Source organism: Coffea arabica, chromosome 2e (assembly GCF_036785885.1).
Source record: "Coffea arabica cultivar ET-39 chromosome 2e, Coffea Arabica ET-39 HiFi, whole genome shotgun sequence".
NCBI classification, from domain to species: domain Eukaryota; kingdom Viridiplantae; phylum Streptophyta; class Magnoliopsida; order Gentianales; family Rubiaceae; genus Coffea; species Coffea arabica.
This window is the reverse complement of record NC_092313.1, coordinates 57529231-57549077: the sequence shown is the minus strand read 5'-3', so window position 1 is coordinate 57549077 and position 19847 is coordinate 57529231. Positions and strand designations below refer to the sequence as shown.

At 35.7% G+C, this 19847-nt stretch overlaps 2 protein-coding genes across 2 annotated transcripts; one reads left to right on the top strand and one right to left on the bottom strand.

The window, feature by feature from the left end:
- Positions 1–7387: 7387 nt before the first annotated feature.
- Positions 7388–9319, bottom strand: LOC113729199 (uncharacterized). Its single transcript, XM_027253522.1, has 6 exons — positions 9116–9319; positions 8826–9029; positions 8429–8530; positions 7960–8337; positions 7700–7872; positions 7388–7544 (listed from the first exon to the last, which is right to left on the bottom strand). The coding sequence occupies exons 1-6, from the start codon at positions 9317–9319 to the stop codon at positions 7388–7390; spliced, it is 1218 nt and encodes a 405-aa protein (XP_027109323.1).
- A 5052-nt stretch (positions 9320–14371) lies between these two features.
- Positions 14372–18205, top strand: LOC140036356 (uncharacterized). The gene has a single exon (XM_072077730.1). It carries the CDS (start codon positions 14372–14374, stop codon positions 18203–18205), a length of 3834 nt encoding a protein of 1277 aa, XP_071933831.1.
- Positions 18206–19847: the final 1642 nt, after the last annotated feature.

Sequence of the window (19847 nt, the reverse complement as noted above, 5' to 3'; positions counted from 1 at the left end):
ATTTGTATATATAATCATTATTTAGATGTTAGAATAGAATAAAATTTGCACAAAATTGACTTCGTTTCCTTGAATTATTTTACAGAGCATAACATGTTATTATGCTTGTTTTTTTTTTTTTTTAAATTTTTGGTATGCTATATGTGTGTCCATAAATGAGTTGAAATTTTCACTTCAAAGAATAATTGAGAGTTTTTATCAAAATATTTTAATCTTAATATTTGGTTAATTCCACCATACTTACATAAGTACATATGTATATGTATGTATACATATGTATGGATACACACACATATATATTTATTTCAAAATTTTGTATAATTAGCAGCATAAACAATAAATTACATGAAATCAGACATTCATATTCTCTATCTATCCTACTTATACTGTTTATCTGAAATTCATGTGAATTCTTATATACCCACTTGTTCATGAGAAAGGTGTCTAAAATCGGACCATATCTTATACGTGAAACAATTTCTAATTTTGCTACAAAAATTCCAGCGAATTATTCTTAACTAGATTGCTCCTTTGTACTCTGTAGCGTAGCATTTAAGGCCGCATGTTTTCTTGTATTTCTCTTAATTATCTACCCATTTCACTTTCTTTATCAAAGAATCTGAGCCTTTCCTCCCAGTTGAGAATTAACTTGGCAAAGGTTGAGAAAACTTTATCAGTCAGACCTTGAATATTAGCATAAAGATTTGTAGCAGTATAATTGGATGATTCTATACTTGTAGTCTATGACCACTTCAAATGCATGTGGAAGATGACTGGCAAGAACTGAATTAGCTATCTTAGCTTTTGTTTTGAACCAGCGTTGTTCAGTTACCAGGAAGAACTAAAAGTACAAAGAAAAAATGCGCCTATAGTAGAAGTTCAATTAATCTGGTCAGTGAAATAATTATATGCATGAAATCTAGGTTGTAATTGGATTTCTTTTATTTCGAGAACACCTTTTTTTTCCCTAAACAAATTCTATTTTTTTCAAATAATGAGAAAAAACAACAAATTCTCTTAAGCTTCATTTGGATTGAGAGATTCGATGAAAAATTTTAAATCATCTTAAATCGTTCTAATTGTTTAGATTATTTAAGATGTATTTGAACTTGTGAATCACAAAGTATTATAGTGTTTAAAATGTGTTTTGATAATTGGTTTATTATAAATTCAAATGCTTCTTAAATAATTTAAACAACTACAACGATTTGGGTAAATTTTAAATCTTTCGTCAAATTCCTCTGGTCCAAACTAAATAATACATTTGTACAGTTTTCTGAGATATAGGCATTGAGTGTGGATTAGGGAATTTTCCAAAAGATATAGCTTCGGTTGCTATTCTCTTATCAATAAAATATGGACATAAAAACAAAAAGGGAACAAAATTGCGCTTCAGAAGAACGCTGGAAAATACTCTCCCTTTGTTCGTACAGTCTAATAATACTTGAAAACTGTCCTCAAGGTGTCCTAGACTTTTATTATCTAAAGCATTCTTCTCCTAAAATCTGTGTTATTATTAAGTTCAAAACAACACAAAATGAGTAAAAATTTGTTATGCTTTTCCTCTTTTTATTTTCCCTAGCTATGTATGTATGTACAGCAAAATAAATGTAAGGAAAAAAAAGGGGCCGGAAAAGTACCGTTATTAATATTTTGAGCAACTCCAAGGACGTCTCAATAAATTCAGACATTTGAATAAGGATCAGAAAGGAAAACGTTCACATTAATGTTTGCGTGTTTGAAATGAAAATAAAACTAATCACGAAACTGAATCACTATCAGATCAGATAGATGTATCACGCATTCGCATGAATTTAGAATAATCCTTATATAAAGATATATTAATAAAAAATAAAATTTAAACTATTGACCTTTCGTCCCAAAATTAATGTGATGACTAACTCTAGAAGAGAGTTGGTTAAATGAAAATAGAATTGACTAGACTATATTCAAAGTTAACTGAAGTTGGCCGCCACAAATTAAATTGCATCGAGTGGACATATGGTACAATCAAGATTGAAGAAGTATGCGTAGTATTGAAGGCACGATTCCCACCTGAAAAGTGGGGTGTACGTGTCATTTCATTTCCGGACTAATTAAATCAATAATTCAACTGCCGCATTACTGTATTTTTGCCCCAATTCACTCTTTGACATTTCAATGTGCAACTCGATTGGCACTAGAACATCAATTTTCCTGGCTACAGTCCTATGTTGTTTTTTCTTTCTGAAAATATGACAAGGGATTCTTTTAAAGTCTGCTAAGGACTGTTATTAGGAGTTTTCTAAGATAAATATTACTCCCTTCATTCCAATTATTTAGTCATTTTTTCAAAATTTAATTTTTTAAAAACAGTAATTTGATTGTGATGTTTGTACCTTTCTTTCTAATTTTACCTCTATAAATTTAAAATTTAAATTTTAATGGTAATATGAACATAATTAGAAAGAATGGCTATATTGGAAATAAAAACTAAAAGATATTTTGACTTTTTCATCTTGACAAATGTTTTGGAACATCCCAAAATGAAATGAATAATATTTTCAATGGGACGGAAGGAGCACTGCTTCTGCTTATTAATATCCTCTTTTGTCTAAAAAGTGAAGTATGATGCTCTATCAAATCTAAAGTAATTACTAGAACCTTTGCACTTATTTAAATTATCTTAGAATGAAATTAAGTGTTTGAGAGCAATCACCTTTTCCTCTCTCTCTCTCTCTCATATTTATTTCTTTTTTTTAAATAAGAGAGTGAAATTTAAGAAGTAGAAAGAGAGCAAAGGAGAACTGAAACCACTGCCTCTAACTCTTGAAATTTCAATTTTTCCTCACGAGGAATCACCTTTCACCAAGAGGATTTTCGACTAAAAGTGTCACTCTTTCAGTCTTTTCCGAGCATTTTAATGTACCAAAACTACATTCTTCTATATAGGATTACACACAATTGAATGGCACAAAGGGATAAAAATGACGGTCGTAATCTCCACGATGACTCTCGTTATCTTGCTATTTCATTAGTTTTTTCTTTTGAACCTAAATTAAAATCCTAATCTTTGCTTAGCCCCAATTCAACGAGCCAATTTAAGATAATATCTATTCTCTCGAGTCTTGATTTTCACATTATTGCTGCAAATCCAACATTTCCTCGGTTGACGAACTAAAGTTAATGCTACATTTCAAGTACCCAAGATCCTTAATTTTATGTTGTAGGAAACAAAACCAGATTTTTTGTAAAGATATGATGGCTGATATAAAAAAGACGATAGCATCAGAAAAGGGCCACCGATTGGTTTTTGGACAAAAAGGTCGTTGATCATCAAGAATAATAAATAACCAACTAGTAAAAGAACTTTTAATTGGGTGTAGGTCAGGAATGAAATCTCTTTCCAGCACGGTCAGAAATGAAATTGCGTCTAATTCTTTCCAGCACGGTTTGTGTGCCGTGCATCTAATTCTTTCCGGCACGATTTCTGTAGGAAATTCATTGGGCTCTTACCAGTGGGCCTCTTTCCTATCCAAATCAATTTGTACAAGATTATTGGTGGACTTTGAGATTTGGACATTGTTAGATTGTCCAAGCCCAAGGATACAGTGCTTCTGGAACGGTTCAAAATTAACAAGCTCAACCCTTGATATATCTGCAAGAATGCCCTACCCTTGATATATGTGCAACAAAGCCCGTGTTTCGGAAATTTTCTGATGGTCCATTAGACCCAATAAGGCAGTAACCGCAGATTTTTAAGGCAAACATTGAGAAATTATGCACCATTATACGAATCCGTAGGATGAACTATATGATGTATTGCATACATCATATAGTACTTAGCCCTTTTTTTTTTTCCCAAAAGCGGCAAATGACTTAGCCCATTTGAATTGCTATTTTCTAGAATTTTTGTAAAAAAATGTGTTGTAGTAATGTAATGTGTGTAAGATAAAATGTGATTGAAAAATTTATTCATAAGCAACATAAAATTTTTTTTTTATAAAAATGGCAATCCAAATAAAGTTACTTTTTTTTTCTTAATATCAAGTAACCTTATTTTATTCTAAATAAGGTTACTTAATATACCACATGATATACAAAGGACTAAACCTACAATAGATCGAAATTGTCAGAGTCCCGTATTCATTCTTCCTCTTTATTTTTCCTTCTAAAATATCCTCTGGCTTACCAAATCTGCTCGACACTCCTTTGGAGTCTGGAACATCCCTAGTCTTTCTGATAATACTTCAAGCAAAATATGACCTAATAAATTAAACTCTGTTTAGAGATAGGATCCCATGCATGATGGACAATGACATGTTTGGCAAAGATAGGTGATTCTTTGCTTTATTATATATTGACTAGTTTTTCAGCCCTGACGCCATGCGTTAGGTAGCTAAGACTCGTTATTTTGCTGTTATGTTTGTTTATTTTTTTTCTTTGTTAGATATGGTAGACATGTGTGTGAGTGTGTGTTTTTTCCTAATTGCACAGATAAACATGACCTTAAAATCAAGTTATCTAACATTCTTAATGTAGCATTAATCAATAAGTAATGCCTAAAATTAGGCAGAACTAAAAGGCATGATTAACATTCTTAATGTAGCATTAATTAGTAAGTAATCCTAAAAATTAGGTAGAACTAAAAGGTATAAAGCTATACATGTAATGTGTAGCCTTGCTTATTAGTCACATTACTTCTCTAAAATAAGCAATTTGACAATTTCCATTTTTTTTTTTGACAATTTCTGTTTGCTAGTACTTCAAAATTAACAATCTGATAGAAGAAAGAAATAAAGAAAGACAATTATAAAATGGGTTTGTCATTTTCTTTTGTTTGACTTGAATGAGCATTCAAACATATTTAAAAATATTTTCAAACCAGGTTAAAATTGAATTAATCTTTTGTGTATATTCAGTGGCCTTTTTGTTTTATATTAATAGGTCTAGATTCTTGACACATAATTTTTATTCAACTCTAGCCCACCATCACTTTGGTTTATACATACTACCATTTCTCCTAATCAAGGTTTCATATTGGATCCTATTCTTTTTGTTGCAATTCAAATGATTGTTTGATTGATAGATTAAAAGTGTTCAAGAATGGAGGGAGCAACAATGGTTTTTTTTGGACAAGACATCATCTATTGAAAATGAGTCTCGAACTCTCAATATTGAACAACTTCAACTTGCAAGGGTGAATATACATATTTTCTTATTTTTCTTTCTTTCTTCCCTCTTTTTGGCTGTCTATCTCTTTGCTTTTTTTTTTTTTTTGAGATTTTGATGATTTTGGTTCTGATAATTTGTATAGGAGGCAACACTTTATGTGGTGTGTATGACGAGCATGGAAGAAGCTCTTTGAATTTTTACTAAGATAATGGGCTAGATATATACAATATCTAACGATTTCTTGAACTTAAAATTTTTCTTTTCTACTTTCTAGGTTCTTTGGATTTATAATTCTTACTTATTTGATGATTCTTTCTGTTACTTGGTTGATGATTTTTTTCGTAATCTGTATCATAAGTTGCAAAATTATAGGTTATTTTGTGTTCTTAAACCATGTGCAAAAAAAAGGTGAGTTTCTCTTTTTCTTTTTCTTTTTTAATAAAAGTGGTATTCAAAATTAGGAGATAGTTGGAATCTTTAAATGGTGAATTCCAAATCAACTTGTGTTTAAGGATAGGTTAGAATAAAATGATAAGAAATAACTGGTGGAGATATTCTACAAATGGGGTAACAAACTCATGTTTAAGGTTAGAAAATACGTATTTATTAAATCATTTTTTCATGCTCAAAAGAAAAAAGTTGGGCCTACTGTAAAAGTTCAGAAACGATAATCCATTTCTTAAATTGCAATTTTTTTAATGATGAAAGTTTATCCTTTTGCCAAAAAAAAAATGTTTACATGGGAATCCCTATATATTTTTCAAGTTTTATGCAAAATGGAAGGACCCTCTAACCATTCTAACTCAAAAAACAACTGGGTAGCCGCTTGCAGCAGAGTGCAAGGTTCCCTTGAACTCTATTCGGGTGGCTGCAATCGGTGGTGGGATAGCCAAAAGACCAAAACACCACCAAATAAGTCAGCCGAAAGACCAAAATACCCCTCAATTGCAAACTTGTTTCTGTCCAAGAACAAAACGTGGAGAACAGTGAATTTCCAGCAAAACCACTCCCACCCAACCGCAAAAGACCACAACACCCTTAAGGCTCACAAAAATCACAGTATAACCGAACCATCGGCACTGTTGACAAGCATTCCCTCTTTATATATGTAAGATAAGATAAGATATAGGTAATATAAACGTATAGGAAGCCAACGTTGTAACTTGTTTCTGGGGTTTTATAGCTGCTCCACTCATCAAGAAACGTCCGCTTAAGCCAAGCTATCAGCTAAGATGACTTTGAACTCACATTATAGAAGCACCCCATACGTCACAGAGATAAAGCTAAGATGACTTTGAACTCACTATTGGAAGCAGCTCAATCGGAGATAGCAATATAAACTTTGCTTTCTTTTCATCTATTTGGGTTCAAACTATTGGAAAAAAAATAAGTTGATTCTGTTGTAGTTTACTCAAAAACTCTCTCTAAACCTCTGCATTAATGACTTTCAATCGAGTGTACAATTTCTGTTGGACTTGTGTTGTGGGCCAGCCCACTTATGCTAGTGCTTGAGGGTTTCTCAAGCTTAAATACAAGCAGCAGCCACAAGGTTCATCTGTAGCGAGAGAAAAATTGTCACTACAACAAAAAAGGCCTTTAGCGGCATTTAAAGGTGTCAGTATATAATATCTAACCTGACACTTTCTCTATCCTGACACCCAGGGCGAGTGTTGTCCCTTCCAATGTGGGGATAGCCTCAAATCTTTAGCAGCATTCAAATGTGTCAGGCAAACCATGCTACTATATCTTTACCTCTGCCAACAAAATCCTTTTTTTGTGATAATAGAAAGTGTCTGTATAGCGTAGCACATCAGTAGGGAATCAGTTGGATATCAAATTTATGAAGGCATCTTGAGTTGTCTTAATATATGGCTTTAAGGACACATAGCCATGTGAATCTACAATGTGTTGGACGACATGCCCATTTGTTGTTAGTGTATTTCGGATCTTAAGCTATGCTGACACTTTTAATTGTCAGGAGAATTTTCTCTGTTTTTTTTTTTTTTTTTTATAGAAGCAACCTGCAATTAGTCCTCCCTGCTATACATTCCATCAACCAGAATCCCAAGGGACTTGTAAATTTATCCCAAAGAGCAGAATGCATATAGCAATGTAAAAGAAGAAGTCGCTACTGAAATATAATTCATTGAATTAAAAGTCGATAACAAGTACTAAAATCGCAAACAAGTGCTAAAAGCAAGTACTAAAATTCCAAACAAGTACCAAAAGATTGTCATTTACAATAACTTGAAAGACTTTCTTGTGCACAAACTAAAAGACTCTCATCCCTAACAAGTTGAAAGAAGTAGAAGTAGCTTCCAAATTTTCCATTTTGTTGAGACTCCTCAGTCATAACCATGAAGTCCCCATCATTCTTCAGCTGTTTCCACCTGTGCACAAAAGACCAAGGGGATCATTAGATCATCATAGCTAGAACTAAAATTCCAGAAAATCTGCTATGTATTTAAGTGCATATCTCACCAAATGACAAGGCCAAGCAACTGGTGCACCAAGTGCATCTTGAATTGTTTGCTGCAAATCATACGGTCTAATCAATTGCTCACGTGGACTCATTGCAACTTGTATCTGTATTTCACACCAGTTTGGCCCAAGAGCTTGTCCCCCGACCTCATCCAATGGATTCAGACTCCGTAAATATCCCTTTGCCACGCTTTTTGTTGGGTCAAACAAACTTTTTAGTGAAACCATATTCCCTACCTAGCAAACATCCAACAAGTACAAGAATCAAACTCATGCCAAATTCCAGATTACAAATACAAAAGTTTAGAAGTTGTAAATATTTACTCGAATAGGTCGTGTGGCTCGCGATGGAGCATGGCTTGACACATTGTTAGATGATGATGAAGGATGTCTCAGGCTGTCAATTGGAGAGCCCCTTCCGTGTTGAACTAAAACCATTTTCTTCAAGCTGGCTATTTCATCATCTTGTCGCTGAAGCCTTTCCTCCAAACGGACCAATGATGACTGTTGTTGAACACTTATACGGTAGCATGTGTTACGACTAGGAATGTCTTCCCATAAGTCCGTTGGATTCACACCGTCACTAAACAAGCGAACATGACCATGTTTGTCTTGCCCAACCACCTGGGCAAATATATCATCACGACCAACTGGATCTTGCGAATCCGATGGAAGCTGATTTTTCAGCTCAGTCATTTTTTCCTACATAATAAAGGAAAACACTTGTTATTGCAAAAGACTGTCTGAAAACATCCATGGTAGAATTGATAGGCTTGTGTTCTGGGATCCTTACCAAATTCTCACCAACTATGGTACTTGATGGAGTTCCATCAGCATGGGTATAAAACTTATTGAACATTTCTACTCTAGTAGGAGGTCTTCCCAACTGTTTGGACTATAAGAAATTGAATCGTTTTAATTATAGTTTTAGCATTTAGCATATAATTAAAAAACAAGCTAACATAATGAAACATGTACGAGCAAAAAGATTAGCAACTAAAAAGTTGATGAGGTATCACCAAGTGGTTCCGAAGATGAGCAAATGATTTTTTTCCGGTTGTGTGGTTCATCTTCTTCTCCCCTCTAGCTTTCTTGTTCCTCTCACTTAGTTTCTAAATTTCAAAATCAAAAGCAAGATTACAGCATTGAATAAACACAACTTTATGAAGAATGTTGTAACTGATTTGTACCTTTGCTTCTTCACTTTTCCAATAAGCCCAAAGTTTGATCCATTGCTCTTCCCGTACCCTTATGTCCTTTTGAAACCGAGCTTCAGCATTTGGCACGGCAGGATCAAAATAGTTAGCCTTTAAATCTGCCTTCCAGCTTCTCCATTTTTTGCCAATAGATCTTAAGGTCCAAGCTTCCAGTCCCATAGGCAAAGCAAACCTTTCCTGAAACGTAGTTAGCAACAAGAAAATCAACACAACTTCACAGTAATTTTTGTACAAAGCATACATAATACAAAAGCTACCATTACCTTTATCACTTCTAACATGTCCATTTTAAGTTTCCTTGGCATCTTAAGCCATGTTTCAACATCTACTGGACAATACATACCATTCCTAGCCAAACTGCCCAAGAATTCAGAGAAAGAGGTTTTCTCACTTATTGGGATCCCATTGTCATCGAGTTTAATCTCAATCCGTGGAAGTTCCTTAGGCCGACCCCAAATTTCTTTCATAAATGTAGGGCCTCGGGTTTTCTAATGTACTTCACTTGAATCATTTGTAGTTTCTTTTCCTGTATAAAATAAGAAAAAGGTGCAAGTTATGAACATAACAAAATGCACTTCTGGAATTGGTTCAAAACAGTTAGTAATACCTGCATTGTCTGAGTTGCATGACATGAAGGTGGTGTCACTGGAATGTGGACCTCGAGAGTCCTGATTTGGACTTTGTTCAGTTGCTTCATGCCTTGTTCCAAGTGGAGATTGTTGAATTGGAGAGTTCTGGCAGTGCTCATGCGACTTGGAACCTCCATCAGCTTGTTGAGTGACTTGGTCACCTGATTCATGTATTATTCCCAATGTAGAATTCTGAATTGCAGATTGAGGTGCCCGAGCAGCTTCTCCTTGCACTTGTTCAATTACATTTTCATGGCTTGTTCCAAGTGGAGGCTGCTGCCTTGTTTCATGACATGAGGGAGGTTGCTCAATTGGTTCATCTCTCAATCCATTTGCAGCGCGCTTACATTTTCGACCTCTACGGGCCATACCTGCATAATATTTGAGTGAAGAAAGGGACAAATGTAAATGTTTAAAATTTATTGGAGCAAACACTCTACCTATAGTTTCTTTAACTTACAAATGCTATTATAAAGAAGTACTACTTAAACAATAAACTGGCATGACAAGTAACAAATGGCATTCTTCAAGAATAAACCAGGGGAAGACTATGGAGCTGTCAACAGAACAGAGAAACAAATGGGGAATATACGATTCAGTGCAGCAACTAAGTTGCCTATCATCTGAGATATGTAAATTTTCTTTTTTATTTAATACCAATTTTTCTACAAAATTGAGTAGGTAAACTCTGAATTTAAGGATTTGAGGCACTTAAGTAGTTATAATTGAGGGTTGTTTCAACCTCTGCAGCTTAAGGATTTAAGGATAATGTATTCTACCAACAAATACACACACACACCAAACTTAAAGTCTTGTGAGATATATAAACTAAGATTAAATCATTTCCAACCCAACTCAAAGAGTAAAGCTGGTTAAACTTTTCATTTCTTCCTTCTCGGCCAACTCAACTTTTATTCACCTTTGTTGTTTAATTTCTCTCAAAATTCACTAGCTTTTCAGGCCTCAAGTTTACTAAAATGAATCATGAATGACAGGGTCAAGATGTTATATACCAGATTGCCTTAGAGTTTCCAAATACACCATATCAAACCCAACTCATTGTCACTTCAGCGAGCAAACAAAATTCCAGCAATATACCTCCTAAGTTTCATTAACATTTCATCTTTTATTGGATGAAAACACTAAGCACTCAGTATTTATTCTATCCTTGCTTAATTTGGATCAAACAATATGTACCTTCAACACATAATTCCAGCAAAAGCAACAGTAATTCAGTCCTCAGCTAAATGCAGATTTTCAGTAGCTAAACAGTCAAGTACAAGACTGTTTTCCTCCCCCCCCCAACTTCCTTACTTTCCTCCTCCTAACTCAACATGCAGGGAGTAATTATCCAACTAGTTTTGCAAGTAAATATTCTATAAGATCAGAGATAAACATATTCCATGCAATCCTAGCATAATTCTCCATAGAAAATTCAGATAACAAGCTGTAACTCAAGTAACAACTCTCGGTTATCACAGTTTTCTTTTCCCTTCAACTTTTAATCATTTTAAATTTCAGTTCCAGCCACAAATCACACCCACAGGCTCATAACAGACAAAATAAGTATAAAACCAGCATTTTCCAGCAAACTTTATACCAAAATATCCACTCAACTCCAAGAAATTCCATCGGTTAAGTTGGAAAGTGTTATGACAGTCATGCGATTTCCTACTCAAAACTCCATCCATTAAAATTAGATTTTTCACCATGAATTTCACATGCAATTCCAGATAATGAATATACCACCACCACCCCTCAAAGCAAACACTCTACCTAGAAATGTGCTTCTCAGAAATGGAGAAGATGCTTGTCAGAGATGGGAATCGAATAGCCTAAAAACTAAATCTACCATGCAATGCAAGAACATGTCTACCATGTAATGCAAAATTAGACACAAAATACTGAAATTACCTCAAACTATGGCTTGAATCCCTAACTTCTCGGTTTCCCCAAGCTTCAAGATCTGAACTCCACCCACCACCCAAGCTTTGAAGCCCTAATTTCTGATTTGTTGCCACCAAGCCAACACAACAGCCGAATTAGGGATTTGCCTGGTGCGAGCTCAACCAAGTTACCCAAATGGGTGCGAGTTCATGGACGGCAATTGACTCAAATTGGTGGTGCGAGCTTGAAACAGAGAGAGAGGACAAAGACAGAGGACAACAAGAGAGGGAGAAGATGTCTGAAATAAAGGCGGTACTAATGACGCCAAAGTAAATTAGTCAAGCCTCTTGAATTTTTCAATTTGCCGCGCTACTACTAGCAATTTTTGTGTGCTTGGGCAAAATTTCGTTAAAGCTATATAACAGCTAAAAATCTTGTTACAGCTATATACAATATAATATAACAGCTAAAAATTTTGTTAAAGCTATATAACAACTAAAAATGTAACAAATAAAAATTTTGCAAGAGCTATATACAATATAATATAACAATCAAAAAATTTGTTACAGCTATATAACAACTAAAAATATAACAAATAAAAATTTTGTTAAAGCTATATACAGTGTAATATAACAACTAAAAATATAAAAATAATTAAAAATTCAAGAGAAGCTAACAAAAAACATTCTTTTAATCAAAATGTTTTCGCTTACTCAATTTATTTTATGCTGCTAGCAATTATGTATGGCTTGTAGTCTAACAAGCCATTGGAAGGATCGAATTAGTTTATGAAACAAGAAAATTAACTTGTGAATACATGAAGTTTCCATTGACAAACATTGGGATTAGAATTGATTGAACATAAACATTGAATATATATATATGGATTATCTTCCTTCTCTCTAGGAAAAAACTCTCTTCCTTCTCTCTATTCTTATTCTCTCTAATTTCTTAACTAGTTCATGGCTGCCCTTCAGCCGTCGGCTGAGGGGCAAGGATTATCACCTACCAAAAAAAAATCTTTCTCTCAATTATTTTCTCAGCCGGCAATATCTCCTATCCACATTCAGCAGGCTTCTGTCTACAAGGGAGAAGCTGCGGTAGTTTTTTCTAAAGCAGATGCAGACAAACTTGCAGCGCCGTTTCAATGGGCTTTGGTGGGAAAATTTTCACACGGCCGACCTTCTTTGGAAGATATTCGAAAGTTTTTTGCTTCTTTAAACCTGAAGGATCATGTTTCTATTGGATTGATGGATTATAGGCATGTTCTCATTAAGTGCATGGCTGAAGCTGACTTCAACAGAATTTGGATGCGAGGGATTTGGCAACTGGGTAAATATCCGATGCGTGTGTTTAGATGGACAAGGGAGTTTCATGTGCTTAGGGAATCATCTCTGGCTCCGGTTTGGGTAGTTCTTCCAGCTCTGCCTATTCATTATTTCGACAAACATTCATTATTCTCCATACTTTCTCCAGTAGGAAGACCACTCTTCCTAGATTCGGCAACCGCAGTTGGGACTCGACCAAGTTTGGCCAGGGTATGTGTGGAACTCGATGTAGCGAAATCTTTTACACAAAGAGTTTGGGTGGCTGTTGAAGGTGAGTCTGGATTCTGGCAACGTATTGTGCCAGAGAATATGCCATTATATTATTCATCTTGTTCACGTTTGGGTCATTCCCAAGAGCAATGCAAGAAGAATGTAACTGAGGTTGGGTCTCGGTATCTATATAAGCAAAACATGAAGCTGCAGAGGGATTTACCATTAGAAGTTAATAATATTCAAGTGTCAAATTTAGACCTTGTAAACAACCCAGATGCTAACTTGAACAAAACAACAGATGCCGTGACTGATTCCGACGAAGTGCAGCATCCTGAGATGGGCAATTATGCTGAAAAACTCAAAGGTGCAGTGGTGGAGGAAGTCTGTACTGCCACAAAGGTTCAGGAAGTTAATCAGCCTGATGATCACCTTAGTAAGCTTGGAGTATCTAAGTTGTCGTCCAATGCTGAATTTGAACAACCACACAATGATCTTGCATTGGAGCTGCCGATACGTGAGGATCGAAGGGAAATGGAAAACCAGCTGGACAAGGCCCACGGGAATGAATACCAAGGGACCCGTTCTGAAACTAATATAATTCCCACAGACAAACTTCTTTGTAAGGCTGACAGAAATTCTCTTCATCATCTATCTGATCACCAAGTGGTGATAGTTGCTGCATCCAAGCCGACAACATCTGATGTGCAAGGGAATTTTAATACGACTCATATGAGGGAGCAAACACTTGTTGGGGAACAATTGACTATGCAAAAGCAGTTAGAACAGGTCCACGAAAATGATGAAGGGACCCAAGCTACATCGTCTGAGGCATCAAAAGTGAAACTTCAGTCCACTGCCGACAATAACTCTTTGGAGCATCTCTATGTTGAGTTGCGAGGAGTGGAGAATTACGGTCCTACAGAGCATGGGATAGTGGAGGTTAATTCACCAACTGTTGCAGGAAATTTGTCTCCCAGACCGGGTGTCCCACAAGAAAATTTGCCGGAATCATCAGGTCCTTCTTTAACTATTCATCAATCAGGGGTGGCTGACCGTAATCCCAAACAAAAAAGGACAAAAGGTTTGAGGGCTAATTTGCAAACCGACAGAATTTTGCGCTCACGGTCAGAGACATCTTCCAACAACTCATTCCAGGTTCTTTCTCATGATTAATGGCATTTTTTGGAATATTAGAGGAGTAGCTAAAGCACCTAATCTACGAAGATTAATCAATTTAGTACGGACACATCATTTCCAATTTGTTGTGATTTGTGAGCCAAAGTTAGACGTATCTAAAATACAGACCATTCGTCTACGTCTATTATTTGATTACGTGCTTGTTAATTGTTCAAGTGATATTTGGGTGTTCTACAATAATCCTTTCCTTTGCTCGATTGTTGGTAATTCTGATCAGCATATTTCTCTACATGTACAAAGTCCCCTAATTCCTTCTCCAATAATTATGTCCTTTGTCCATGCTAAATGCTCAGTTGACGAGCGGCGTGACTTATGGTCCTCATTGTTAGCTGATAAGCCTAGTTTTCTTCCTTGGTGTATTGGGGGTGATTTTAATGTTATTGTGGCACCTCATGAAAAAAGGGGAGGTCGTCCATTTGCTATAACAGAAGGAGTGGAATTTCTGTCTTTCATGGAGGAGGCTGGAGTATTTGATGTTGGCTTCTCAGGACCCAATTTTACATGGTCAAACAATCGACGAAGTAGAGCTCGGATTTCAAAGAGGTTAGACAGGTTCTTAGTCAACGGGGCATGTCTGGATCTTTCTTATAACATTTCTGTCCTTCACTTGGCTAGACATCCATCTGACCATTCACCGTTAAAGCTCTCATTTGTTGCTCAATCAGATGCTAAGCCGCGTCCATTTCGATTTTTGAATGTGTGGACGACTAAACCACAACTCTTGGAGGTGATAAGCCAGGCTTGGAATCAAGATGTCAATGGATCTCCGATGCGTGCTCTATGTTCTAAATTATTAGCAACAAGAAAAGCTATTCAGACATGGAACAAAGAACACTTTGGAAACGTGATCGATAATATGCGATCTGCGGAAATGGCGGTGCAACGGGCAGAAGAAGTAGTAGATCAAGATGATTCCGAGGAGTGCCAGATTGAACTCAAAAAGGCTCAGGCGGAGCTGAGACATGCATTATCAATTGAAGAACAATTTTGGAGGCAAAAGGCCAGGGTGAAATGGCTTCGACAGGGAGATACCAATTCAAAGTATTTTCATGCGATAGTAAGACAAAGACGGGCTCAAGCTATGATTTATCGTATCAAAAAAGCCAATGGTGTTTGGGTGGACAATGAAGCTGATATAGCAAGTGAAGCAACCACCTATTTCTCTAAACTTTTCTCGGATTCTTTGGGATCATCTGCAGATATGCTACACCTAATTCCACCTATGATTTCGGGAGAGGATAATGTGAAGTTGGAAGAAATCCCTTCAATTGAAGAGGTTTTTAGAGTCCTGAAGGCAATGGATGAAGAAAGTGTTGCTGGCCCAGATGGATTCACGGGAAAATTTTTTACTTTTGCATGGCCAGTCATCGCCCAAGATGTCTACAAGGCGGTACTCAGTTTTTTCTGTGGAGCAGAACTTCCTCATTTCATCACCTCTACTTCAATTGTTCTAATTCCAAAGGTGCCAAATCCTCAAGATTTTTCTCAATTTAGACCCATCAGCCTATGTAACTTCTTCAACAAGCTATTATCAAGGATCTTGGCAGACAGAGTGGCGGAAATATTGCCAAAAATTATTTCTCCCCAGCAGACAGGATTTGTGAAGGGTCGTAATATAACCGAAAACTTCCTACTTGCACAGGAGGTGATATCGGGTATGGCGAAAAAGAATAGAGGTGGTAATGTGGTTATGAAACTAGACATGTCTAAGGCATATGACAGAGTGGCATGGGGTCATATTATCAATGTTCTGAGAAGGTTCGGTTTTGGTGAGAGATTCATTGATATGGTTTGGCGACTGATTTCTAATGTCTGGTTTTCCGTCATTATAAATGGATCCTTATATGGTTTTTTCAAATCTTCGAGAGGACTCCGTCAGGGTGACCCATTATCACCAGCATTATTTATTATAGGGGCAGAGGTGTTATCTAGAGCACTGAATAATCTTGTCATGCAACCAAGATTTGTGGGTTTCAAAGTTCCATATGGATGCCCGTCTATTACTCACTTGGCATTTGCGGATGATGTTCTTATTTTTGCAAATGGATCCTCATTTTCCCTGAAGGCTATCATGAAAGTGTTAGATGATTATCAAAGATGTTCGGGCCAATTAATAAATGTACAAAAAAGCTGTTATCTAGTTCATCCATCTGTATCAATGGCAAGACGACGGCTGCTTGATCGCATTTCTAGGTTTGCCCGCAAGTCATTTCCAGTACGCTATTTAGGGTTTCCGCTCTACATTGGAAGATGCAAATCATCTTATTTTGGAGAAGTTTGTCACGCAATACTAGCAAGGATTCTGTCTTGGAAATCAAGGTTACTTTCCTTTGGAGGAAAAATTATTCTAATCAAGCATGTATTATCTTCAATACCAGTTCACCTAATGTCAGCTGCAGTTATTCCCAGTTCGGTGTTAAAAACTATAGAAAAGGCATGCTCGGCATTCCTGTGGGGATCCTCACCCGAGGAGTCGAAGCTTCATTGGATAAGTTGGCCTCAATTGTGCTATCCAGTTGAGGAAGGGGGAATTGGATTTCGGAGATTATGTGACGTCTACATAGCCTTTTCCTCCAAGTTATGGTGGAAATTCCGAACAGAATCATCACTGTGGTCAACCTTCATGAAAGCAAAGTATTGTAAATGTCTGCATCCTTGTCAGGTAGAACTCAGGCCAACGGATTCGGCAATTTGGCGAAGGATGATCAATGTGAGCAGACAAGTGGAACTCTCAATATTATGGGTGGCCAAATATGGGGCGTGTCATTTTTGGTACGATAACTGGTTGGGGAGTGGTGCATTGTTTCTAAAGGTTCCGGTTATCCCAAATTTGACGTTCCGAAACTTCGTAAGCAACGGCCATTGGGATTTGAACCTTCTTTACCATACATTGCCAAAGGAAATTGCTTATTCCATTTCAGAACAAATGGCCCCAGAAGAAGGAAGTATAGCTGAAGTCATTTGGATGCCCACAACAACTGGAAATTTCTCTCTACACTCAGCTTTTGGGGATATTAGGCAGGCCCGACCCACGTCTATGGTATTTGCTTCCATTTGGCACCCTCGGATACCTGTGAAAGTTTCATTTTTCATGATGAGACTTCTTCTGAGGAGAATACCGACACCGGATAAGCTTCGTAAATTTGGTTTCCATTTGCCGTCAAAGTGCTTTTGCTGCACTGAGGCTTCTGAGGAGTCTATTGAGCATTTATTCTCCAATGGACACATTGCATCATTACTTTGGAATTATTTTGGAGGGTTATGTGGAATAAAATTCTCAGGATCTTTTCTACGAGCACGCATAGTAGATTGGTGGTTGTTTTCACAGGATTCTGAGTTACGAAGGCTTATTTGTCGTATTCTTCCTAGTGTAATTTGCTGGCAGATTTGGAAGGCAAGGAACAAAGCAATGTTTGAGGGTGTCCAGATGCAATCATCAGCCATTCGCCAAGCCATCTTCTCAGAAGTCCAATCCATGGTAGGAATACATTTTAAACAACTGATAAGACTACAATCTTTTTGTCAATTGTATGATTGGTCAAATGCACCTGGAGGTACAGTTGTATATCAAGGTATCCGCTGGGAAACCAAAGAGACAGGGAGGTATACTCTTAACACGGATGGATGTGCTAAGGGTAATCCAGGAATAGGTGGAGGTGGGGGCATACTCCGGGATTCCACTGGATTGCCAATGATTGGTTTTTCGGCATATCTGGGAGAAACTACATGTCTCCGTGCAGAGGCTTGTGCTCTTCTTATTGGTCTTCAGATCTGTATACATAAGGGTTTTGGAAACATATGTGTACAATCAGATTCATTGGTTTTAATTGGGATCATTCAACGTCGTACTCAATGTCCGTGGAAAATTCGAAGATACGTCAACCAGATTTGGCAGTTATTAGATGATCCATCTAGATTCACGCACTGCTATCGGGAGGCTAACACAGTTGCTGATGCTTTATCTAATGTGGGTATATCTCATCCAGATAAACAAATTGAGATTTATGACACCTTCAGTACATTTCCAAGGTTGCCTCGTGGGGCAATCCGTTTGGACAGAATAGGGATACCTTCAATTAGAAAAATGAGGATTATGTAAGAGGAATATTTTGTTATATTTTCCATGAATAAATAAATAAAAAAAAAATTTGATAAAAAAAAAAAAAAAAATCAATGCAAAATTATATTTATAGGTAAGAAAGTTATAGAATTTATCAAAAAATTAAGCTTGTGAGCTTGATTGAGTTTGATTAGCTCATGTTCAAGAATGATAAAATAATTTCAAACTCAAGGTTGATCTGTAACGTGTTTACTCAAGTAATGACTCGACTTGATAGCAATCCTAGTTTTAGTATTGGAGTCGAGTATTTTGCAGGATTTTTCTTTGATATTATTTTTGTTCATTATATATAAAAAAAACTTATTTTTAAAAAAAAAAAAAAGAATATATATATATATATATATTCAATGTTTTCAATTCCAAAGCAATTGCCATTGAATTTTGTGTTAATTAGAAACTTCCTATCACTTACAAGATCTTAATATTGAACTTTTCAATAATTAACCTTAGGCTTACACTTACAACGCATTGATTGAACATAAACATATATATATATATTCAATGTTTTCAATTCCTAAGCAATTGCCATTGAACTTTGTGTTAATTAGAAACTTCCTATCACTTACAAGATCTTAATATTGAACTTTTCAATAATTAACCTTAGACTTACACATACAATGCATTGATTGAACATAAACATATATATATATATATATATATATTCAATGTTTTCAATTCCTAAGCAATTGCCATTGAACTTTGTGTTAATTAGAAACTTCCTATCACTTACAAGATCTTAATATTGAACTTTTCAATAATTAACCTTAGACTTACACTTACAATGCATTGATTGAACATAAACATATATATATATATATATATATTCAATGTTTTCAATTCCTAAGCAATTGCCATTGAACTTTGTATTAATTAGAAACTTCCTATCACTTACAAGATCTTAATATTGAACTTTTCAATAATTAACCTTAGACTTACACTTACAATGCATTGATTGAACATAAACATATATATATATATATATATATATATTCAATGTTTTCAATTCCTAAGCAATTGCCATTGAACTTTGTATTAATTAGAAACTTCCTATCACTTACAAGATCTTAATATGGAGATAACACAAAGATGCCTTTCACTGCATTTTTACCATCTAGAATGTGAATTATCATATGATCTCCATGTGTCATGCCAAGATCGCCCGCTTCTGCTTCTTTCAAACGAATTGGAAAAATTAGATTGCCTCCCAGACCAGTGCCCTCTATCATATGGAGAACTGTAAGAATTCCTAATTTCCTATCACTTACAAGATCTTAATATTGAACTTTTCAATAATTAACCTTAGGCTTACACTTACAACGCATTGATTGAACATAAACATATATATATATATATATATTCAATGTTTTCAATTTTCCTAAGCAATTGCCATTGAACTTTGTGTTAACGTATTGATCGGTTTGATCGATTTGATCGTGCTTGATCGGTTCGATCGTGTCTCCTTTTCACTGTGAAGGATAATCTAAAATTGTGACTAAACCGATTAAATTCGATCAAAGACTATATACAGTGTAATATAACAACTAAAAATATAAAAATAATTAAAAATTCAAGAGAAGCTAACAAAAAACATTCTTTTAATCAAAATGTTTTCGCTTACTCA

Excerpts from the sequence above, each read along its gene's own strand:
- LOC113729199 (XM_027253522.1), bottom strand. The coding sequence starts at position 9,319 with ATGAAAGAAATTTGGGGTCGGCCTAAGGAACTTCCACGGATTGAGATT. Across the intron at positions 8,531-8,825 it reads GGAAAAGTGAAGAAGCAAAG|TCCAAACAGTTGGGAAGACC; the intron begins GTACAAATCAGT and ends AATTTCTTATAG. Across the intron at positions 8,338-8,428 it reads CCATAGTTGGTGAGAATTTG|GAAAAAATGACTGAGCTGAA; the intron begins GTAAGGATCCCA and ends TTTATTATGTAG.
- LOC140036356 (XM_072077730.1), top strand. The coding sequence starts at position 14,372 with ATGTCCTTTGTCCATGCTAAATGCTCAGTTGACGAGCGGCGTGACTTA.